Consider the following 8,536-nt stretch of genomic DNA (forward strand, 5'->3'; position numbering starts at 1 on the left):
AAAGGAACGCTAGAGAACGAATAATTACCTGTCCATCCTTGCGAATGTACATACCTCCATGTCCAGGGTAAATCTTGTACTCTGAGAAGGAACAAGTCAACGTTCTAGTCAAAGTAAGCATTCCTCCAACCAGAACACTTAAAACACTCTCAATTGCTTAAGCACTCTACCTACTTCACGACCATTACTTATCGTATATCAAAGAACGTCTATCTGACGAGGTGAATAGTGCGAGTAAAATAGTCCATGATGATTATGAAATAGATTACTATTAACAAAGAAAGGTAATTCCTATTTGGCGAGAAATCTAAATGTGGAATTGCAAATTCATAATTGTTGTCATCTTCACTACTGACTTCCTCATGATTTCTAGGGATGAATAATGATCCACACTAGTACATTTCAACAGGAAGAGATTGTCTGTCCATAGGTGGTGGAGGAGGTGCAATTATTGGTGGAGGTGGAAGTTGTGGATCGGATGTGGATATAGCTGGTTTCCGATACATGCGGTTTCGAGTTCGGTTTGAAGTTCTAGCAGGTGTTTTTGTTTGGCTGGGTGAATTTTCGGGCGGGAACGAAGAGCGGGATTTGGTGTTTGTAGGAATAGACCTTTTACGGACAATTGCAGTAATAGGGGAGTTGGAGGTAGATATATGTGGTGGTGGAGGATTTGAAGGAGCAGGAAGTGTAGGAGTAGGAGTAATAGCAGGAACAGGAACAGGTGTAGAAGCAGGAGAAGGTGCACCAGCAAGAGACGTGGATAATACTGAAACTCGAATTGAACGGCGCTTCTCCATATGTTCGTTTACAGGTACTGATACTGGCTGAGTAGGTGGAACAGATGATTTCGTCTGTATAGGACTGTGATCACGAGAAGGAGATAATGAGACTTGGGTAGATCCAGCCGCCTGTGATTCAGGATTCTTTCTGAAAAGTGAAGCTCGAGATTCGTCCATAGAGGCCAAGGAGGGTTCACTTAAAGGAAGAGGATTCGATGATTGATTGGAAGGGGATAACAACGAAACCATAGTAGAATGATGGTTGGACGATGACTCCACACTGGAAACAGTAGGAATCGAGACTGGAGCATTGTGAACAGGTTCTGATGGTTTTGTGTTACCAAGAACAGAAACAAATGAAGACTGTCTGAGCATTGATCTAGATGTCTCTCCTTCAGATCCCTGTGCAGCTATAGCAGGCAGTCGTCTGGCTCCTCTGGCCCGAACTCGTGCACCTCCAGTAGGATTCTTTGGAGGTTCTCTAGGTAAGACAGAGACAGTGGGAAGGCCTTCGAGAGGAGAAAGAGAATCAGCATCGAGTTGAGGTGGAATAGCTTGAATCATGGATTGAGTGATATCTGGAAGATCGGTCATAAAAGAACTGGATTGTACAGAATAGGATGACTCTGGGATCTCTTCTGTCTTTTGGCTGCATTCAGTGACTGTATTCTTATGAAGGAGTATCTTGTGACTTCGGCTTGCTTCTTCAGCTTGTCTTGCTTCCTCTTCTTTTTTAGCTTCTTCAGCTCTTCTAGCTTCCTCTTTTTGCCTAGCTTCTTCAGCTCTTCTGGCTTCCTCTTCTTTCTTAGCTTCTTCAGCCTTTCTAGCTTCTTCAGCTCTTCTAGCTTCCTCTTTTTGCCTAGCTTCTTCAACTCTTCTGGCTTCCTCTTCTTTCTTCGCTTCTTCAGCTCTTCTGGCTTCTTCTGCTTGTCTGGCTTCCTCTGCTTTCTTCGCTTCTTCAGCTCTTTTGACTTCCTCAGCCTTCTTCGCTTTCTCTGCTTGACTAACCTCTTCTGCTTTTCTTGCTTCCTCTTCTTTCCTACGTTCTTCCGTCCTTCCCATTCCTTCATTAAATGATACTGGTTCCACAGTAAAGTCCACAACCGGTTCACACCCAGGCAACAGCGAAAATCGGGCCAAATCACTCTCATGAGTCATTCGATCCAATACAGAGAGTGAAGAACCACTATCACCTTTATTCACCTTTATTCATTCACCAATCCATTATCTACCTCAACTACTCCTGAAACAACGACATCTTTTGGCTCATTTCGAGCACCCTTTCCATTATCATCAAAAAAACGAACCTACTCGTCGGAAAAAAGATAGTATACTTCGTTTCTTCTTCTTCTTTGGCTCTGCTACTAGAACTGGAGAAGGTTGCGAAGTTCGTTGCATAGTAGAATAAACGCCATTCATCTACAATATGACAACAATTAAAATTGATAACTCCACTTTCAAAAATAACTGCATCAGCTGAATTAGAAAACAAAAAACAGAAAGACTTGTTTTGGTGTGGAAGAATATAACATAAATCACCAAACTTTGTTGCATTTAACATATTATCCGGAAACTCAAAGCACAGTTTAACATGAAACGTCTACAAACTATTATTCTAGCAAATACATACATCATAATCAAGTAGCAAGGCCGAGTATAAAGGAAACCCTTTCACTATCCCTCTTGTAATGACAACTGTCAGAAAACCCATCAAATTATCATCAATCCATATCCCTATAATGATCAATAAACGACCAACAGTGCAAACCATCTCTCTTAGCATAGAGAACACGTGAGAAACAGACAAATAAGGGACTCGACCGTTTCCCTAATAGATAGGTTATCTTTTGCTTAACTTCTTCAGAAACAAGAGATCGAGTCTCCATATTCCGAGATTGAGACAATATCCGTGTTGCGGCAGTTGCGGATATTGCGGCTTTTACGACATAAAGATTTATCTAGATTTGATTATTATGCAGGGTAGGAGAATTGTGGAGACAGGACACTTTTTGCAAGGAATGGTGTTTACGGGTCAGGATGAGGAACATGATTATTACTACGATAATGGAACTTTCTGTTCTTGCGCTGTTAAGAGAATTGATGGAAAGAGGGAAGGACCAGTAACGATTCAAGATAGGACTGGAAGGGTGATTGCTAAGCTGGTGTACTCCAATGACTCCATCAATGGTAATTGTACTCGCAATTTTAGTGACTATAAACTAGTATGTGATGTTAAGGATAACATAATGCATGGTTACTACTGGAAATATGATAAGAACGATAACATTATCGACCAAGGAGAGTATGATCATGGGAAGCAAAAGATTGAAGGAGACGACTATGATAATGTGTATTCTTCAGGACAGTTTGATAATAATCAATATACTGCAAGGCATGAAACAAATAATCGCAACAATGGATATCAGAAACATGAATCGCAGGAGAATAGTTTACATTCCACTTACTCTGCTTATAGACAGCCAACTGATCAAGGTTCTGGATTATCATCGTTTTTAAAAGTTGGTGCTACTGCTTTCGCTTTGGGAACTGCTGTTGTGGGTCTAGCCAAGTTATTTTCCTCATCTCATGATGATGATAGATAATATTTCTTGTTTGTTGCAGAGAACCAGCACATCCTTTTTCTGTAGTATTATTTCTTCTTTGTCAAGTCTGTAACACATGGATTTACCCATTACAGATGACTATTTCTTCCATGCGAACACCTCTCGCAATGCATTCCAGTCTTCTGCACAACTTCAATATCAGGATATTCGAGCAGTCCAGGAAAGTGGAATACCATTCAATTTAACGTGTGCCCTAACAGCTCTTGATGTACGTTGTTTCTGGATCTTTGAATCTAGAATTCTAACACAACCTATTCGAAATTGATTGAACTGTATCATGAGCGTGGATATGGAAAACTAGTTGAAAAACACAAGATCCAGGTGGACAGCAATTCTAAGAATGACTGGAAGTATAAGGATCTTGCTCAATTGTTGTGGACGCAAGTTTCAAAGATTCTGCATATCTTAGCTGAACTGGAGAAGTGTCGCAAAGACCTCGCAGCTGTGTTAGACAATGTGACAGAATTATACAAAGTAAAGGAATATCCCGTAAGACACTTTGTTTGCATGTACTGTAGATTGTTCCCGATCTTTTCAAAGATTGTATTATTGCTTGTGTAGATGTTCATTGTATTGCAGATCTTATTATTGTTAAAGTGGTTCTTCGCATTTAATAAGTAGAGCAAGAAATCGAGTTTGCAAGCCACACTCCGTTGTTTTCAATCTCTTTCACCTTCTCTCCAGTCATCTATGGCTGGTGATTCGTTATCACTCCTTGCTTCTGCTAATCAATTCTTTTCCCCTCAGTATTCACTCCAACTCATTCTGGATATGCTACGGCCTTACCGTCTTGTTCCATTGCTTGAAGCAGTTTGTACCTACGCGATTGACCAAGTTCGCTCCAATCCTTATACATTACCTTCGGCTCACTTCCGTTATCTTAGAGGAATATCACAATTCTTCTTCCTTCTAGGTAATGGAAAGGGTTGAATTACAATACAGATGGTTTGATGAATCAAAGCGTGTTCAGTAATAAACAAATCCCTCTTCCTGAAGCTCAGAAACTCTTCCGCGTTTATCCCTTTATTCCCGTGGAAGGTGATCTTGTTTATGATTGTTATGCGATGTTAAGTATTTGTCCGAATTGGGAGACGGTGAGATCAACGAAGCAGTATCACATTCGATTTGGTCTGTGATGAAGTCTATTTGTGATCCTTAGATCGTACGAAACAACGATACTTACTCGAACATAAAATTTTGCAGTTGCGAAAAGAGTATTTGGAAGTCATTCATGAAATGGAGAAAGAGGGAGTTTCAGAGAATGAGTCTGTCGATAAAACTCCTTCTTTCTATGAGCCGCGTTATGGAGAAGGTCTATTTTCTATACGTCGCTCGAATTCGGATGTAGGTGGAACTGACTCATTAACTGAATCACTCAGTCAATCAATGACTGGAGCAGGAAGTGAGTGTGTGACACAGAAAGATGGAGTGACTGTATCTTTGACGCCTAAAGAGCAAGCTCTTCTGCATGCTTTCCGTGTGTTACGCTCACTTTCACTCTCGTTATCACTCTTCGTATGAACATCTCATATTTCATTATTCTAGTGGTCTTGGAAGTTAACTCATGCACCTTCAATTGAGACATGCCCTCTCTGTAACAGACAAGTTCCTTCTTCACTCCTTCCTCATGAGAATGAGTCAAGTTGTTCTCATAATTGTCTTTCCATTCCATCTGAATGGATGAAATATGCCTGTTTTACACAATTCAATTTTTCAGAGCAGGAATACTCACTCCTCTTACATACACTCACACTCACTCATTCTCTCTCATCTCTTCTTCGTGAACATGCAACTACTCTGGGAACAATCATTCATACCCTCTCATATTCAACTCTCCAACATCTCTTGAAAGTTGATCTACTTTACTGGTTACACCATGCTGATAAACATGGTCAGAAATTAGCCAATGAAACTGCCATCCTATTGAAACTCCGTGAAACAGTATATGATTGGTTAGGAGAATCACCTCCTTCTCCTGAACAAGAGTACAAGCTTGGTACAACAGCACGACGTGAGTTAGCGATTGCCTGTGTTCAGCGATGTGTATCTCCTTCATATCTCCAATTGGTTGTTCTTCAAGCGCTGTTATCCATCTTTGCAGATCCTCATTCTCCTTCAGTCACAGCCAGATTCTTTCCTCGATTCACTCTACTTCGTAATTCTGATTTGAAACTGATTAAGGAACATGGTACATTGTTGAGCCTGTGTATTCCACTTGCTTCATTCTCACTTACTCTCTCTTCTCTCGAATCTGTTTCATTCTTTGCTAGTGATGTAACTCTCACAGAAACAGCTCCTTCATGGGCTGTTCCTTCTTCTTTACGTCTTCCACGACTACTCCAACGATACTGTGTCAATCACTTATCACAAGTCCTTACATCATCACTTCTGGTTCCACTTCAAATCAGTACGAATGCTTATGATAAACTCATATTCAATGATTGTATCCAAGCTGAATATGAACAAGAATGTGGAGAGATGGTGAATCAGCTGGTCGATAAAGTGAGTCGTTTCTTGTAAGACTCAGGATGTGAATTGTGAATAGATACTCCTGGAGCAAACAGACAGCTGTTTGTACGATTCTTTCAGAACGAGGCCAATCTGTTCATTTCCCAGATCCTCTTAAACTGAATGTTTGGTTTAAATCCTGACTCTTATTCATTAGATTCAAGCTCTGGATATGAATTGTACTGTATGTGATCGTGCAATCAATCTTCATGCCCTTCTCAGTTTACAGTTGAATTCATTGTATTGTCTTTCTCTCCATCATCCTGTCTAGAGTAGCCAATGATCTTGCAGCTTTGCATACTCGCTTACAGGCTTCTAATTTATCATTCCTAATTGAATTTCATACTCTCCTTCATCTTCTGTTTCTCACTCATTCGTTCGTCACATCCATCATTTCTCTCCCTCCTTTCACCGACTTTGTTACACGGGAATTTGGTTCTGATACGACAACCATGGGAATGAATGTTTTTTGTCAATGGTTACAACAAGAAACAATTCATCTTGTTTGTGAAGGAGTATTCGCAGGCGAAGTTGGATCGATTTTATTTGATGATTCATAGCGATTCGTTCTTCCAAGGGATGATTCGTTACCACCAAAACATCCCGCCCTTTTCTTATATGGAGGGAAAAAGGCCCGCCAATTGCTCCTTCAGGAACAGTATCAGGGATTTGTTGGAATTCCTCATTTGCAAACCCTTCAGTGGATTGGTGAGTTGTTGCATGTTCAATGGTTACCTGGTTTGATTCATTTACTGGAAGATCAATTGGACAAGACGGTAGGAGGCTTACAAAAGACAATAGAAGGAGTACAGGATTATCATTGTGAGGAAACAGAAGATCTGGCTGTTTTGTTTAAGGGAATGAATGACAAGATAAGGTTGACAGAAGAAGTATTGAGTGAGAGTGTATGGGAATGTGTTACCTTCTCCAATATCTATGCCTTTTTACGCATGTGCGAAAAATGTGTTTGGATGCAATCGAATGAATGTATTCAGGAAATGATGACTGTTCTGACTGATTCCATTTCTCCAAGTAATTCGTATCAGTCCATCCTTCATCAATTCAATTATCAACCAACTCCTTCTCTATCCCTCATTCTTCCTGTTTTTGGTCATATTGCACAGATTCTGGCATGGGATGATTCGTTCTGTTCTCATCTTCCTTTGTTTGTGGACTCTTTTCTTCTCTCTCTCTTCAATCAGTCCTTCCTCAAAGAGACTGATCCAGTTCAGTCAATTCTTGATGAAGTGATTCTGTGTGTTTCATTCTTACTCATTATCACCCGAAGTCAGAGTCGTTTGCTGGATAATGGAAAATGCATGAAAGTAGGAAAAGGAGCGGAATAAGACGTAGTTTGTGACCTTATGTTTATCAAGAAATGTCTCCAATGATTTGACTGTTGTAAGTATTCAGTGATACATTTGATTATCAAGAACTCCCATATCAAGGATTTTGTCAAGTTTATCGTTCAAGTGGCTGATACAATTACTGAAGCAAATGACTATTCCATATTCAAGCAAATAGCTGATGAATCTCAGACATCGTATACAGTGAACGACACGCTGACTGGTTTTGATTGTGAGGTTCTGCTACCCAGTTATGTTGAATTGGAGTTGTGTGATTAGTTGTAGATATCTCTGTTTTCTACTGATTGAGATGGATAAGTGTTTTATCTGAACTGTTTGTTTGAGTTAGTACTGTTATAATGACACTATCTGCAAGAAGCCAGGTGACTCTAGGTAAGTGCCGTTACCAATCAAAGTGATTGTAGTGAAGATTGATACTACATCTTTGTACAATATGAAGACAACGAATACAGTAGTAGCTCGAAATGATTCAGGACCAAAGAATATCGTTGTTGAAGCAGGATACTATGATCAAGAATCATTAGAAGAGATGTTCTCACATTTCACAGAAGATGATATCCACATCCTTCTGGTCCTGCTTATGATCTAGTGTTTCAACAAGCACCTGATTTGTGATTGGTTTCGCTTATACTATCGTCATAATGAATCGGGCTTATGGAATCCCTCTACATCAATAATATCTTTCTGTGATCATAGATAGTGTCAAAAATGATTCATAGAGGCTACAAGATGATTCATTGTAGTGAGATGCTTTCACTTGAAGATAGAAGGATCAATAACTGATCCTCTTCATCAAATCCTTCAAAGCTGGATTGACCTGCCATTCTGTTATTGGGATTCATTTCAATTCATGTTGAATGGTTGTAGCATATCTTCTAGATGAATTCCCTTACTTCCTCTACTCTTTCAAATCATACTATCCATATCAAGTTCCAACAACTGCTACTTAGTATAGTTGCCAGAAACCAATGAACTCAGCTTAGCGAGGAGAAAGGTCATGAAGGACGTCTCATCTCTCCTTACACAATCTGACTTCAATAAATAACAACAAAGAGCTCATTAGTACATTCGCCATCAATTGTGTGAACTGTTGCTTTAATAACACCTGCTTTTCTGTCGAATGAATCTATCAAGAGAATCAGCATCTCAATCATTAGCAATCAATCAGTTGTACTTGAACTGTACAATTCTTTCACTTCACAGAATGAATTATTCACTTGAAGACTATCTTCAGTGAGTGATGGAATGTCTAGTTCAA

At 39.7% G+C, this 8,536-nt stretch overlaps 3 protein-coding genes across 3 annotated transcripts; 2 read left to right on the forward strand and 1 right to left on the reverse strand.

Annotated features, from left to right (window-relative positions):
- Window positions 1–392: 392 nt before the first annotated feature.
- On the reverse strand, window positions 393–2,665 carry JH06_4560 (hypothetical protein; the record flags this gene model as incomplete). The annotated part of the gene is made up of 6 exons (XM_014670004.1): window positions 393–1,982; window positions 2,012–2,059; window positions 2,091–2,198; window positions 2,230–2,379; window positions 2,410–2,513; window positions 2,539–2,665. 6 exons carry the CDS (start codon window positions 2,663–2,665, stop codon window positions 393–395), a joined length of 2,127 nt encoding a protein of 708 aa, XP_014525490.1.
- An 87-nt stretch (window positions 2,666–2,752) lies between these two features.
- JH06_4561 (hypothetical protein) lies at window positions 2,753–3,382 on the forward strand (the record flags this gene model as incomplete). The annotated part of the gene is made up of 1 exon (XM_014670005.1): window positions 2,753–3,382. The coding sequence occupies one exon, from the start codon at window positions 2,753–2,755 to the stop codon at window positions 3,380–3,382; it is 630 nt and encodes a 209-aa protein (XP_014525491.1).
- A 76-nt stretch (window positions 3,383–3,458) lies between these two features.
- On the forward strand, window positions 3,459–7,536 carry JH06_4562 (hypothetical protein; the record flags this gene model as incomplete). The annotated part of the gene is made up of 13 exons (XM_014670006.1): window positions 3,459–3,611; window positions 3,641–3,892; window positions 3,922–3,999; window positions 4,025–4,316; window positions 4,346–4,531; window positions 4,563–4,918; window positions 4,949–5,919; window positions 5,949–6,036; window positions 6,069–6,151; window positions 6,183–6,441; window positions 6,472–7,236; window positions 7,265–7,312; window positions 7,345–7,536. The coding sequence occupies 13 exons, from the start codon at window positions 3,459–3,461 to the stop codon at window positions 7,534–7,536; spliced, it is 3,723 nt and encodes a 1,240-aa protein (XP_014525492.1).
- Window positions 7,537–8,536: the final 1,000 nt, after the last annotated feature.

Source organism: Blastocystis sp. subtype 4 (genome assembly GCF_000743755.1).
Source record: "Blastocystis sp. subtype 4 strain WR1 chromosome Unknown seqid_0354, whole genome shotgun sequence".
Classification (NCBI taxonomy): domain Eukaryota; class Bigyra; order Opalinata; family Blastocystidae; genus Blastocystis; species Blastocystis sp. subtype 4.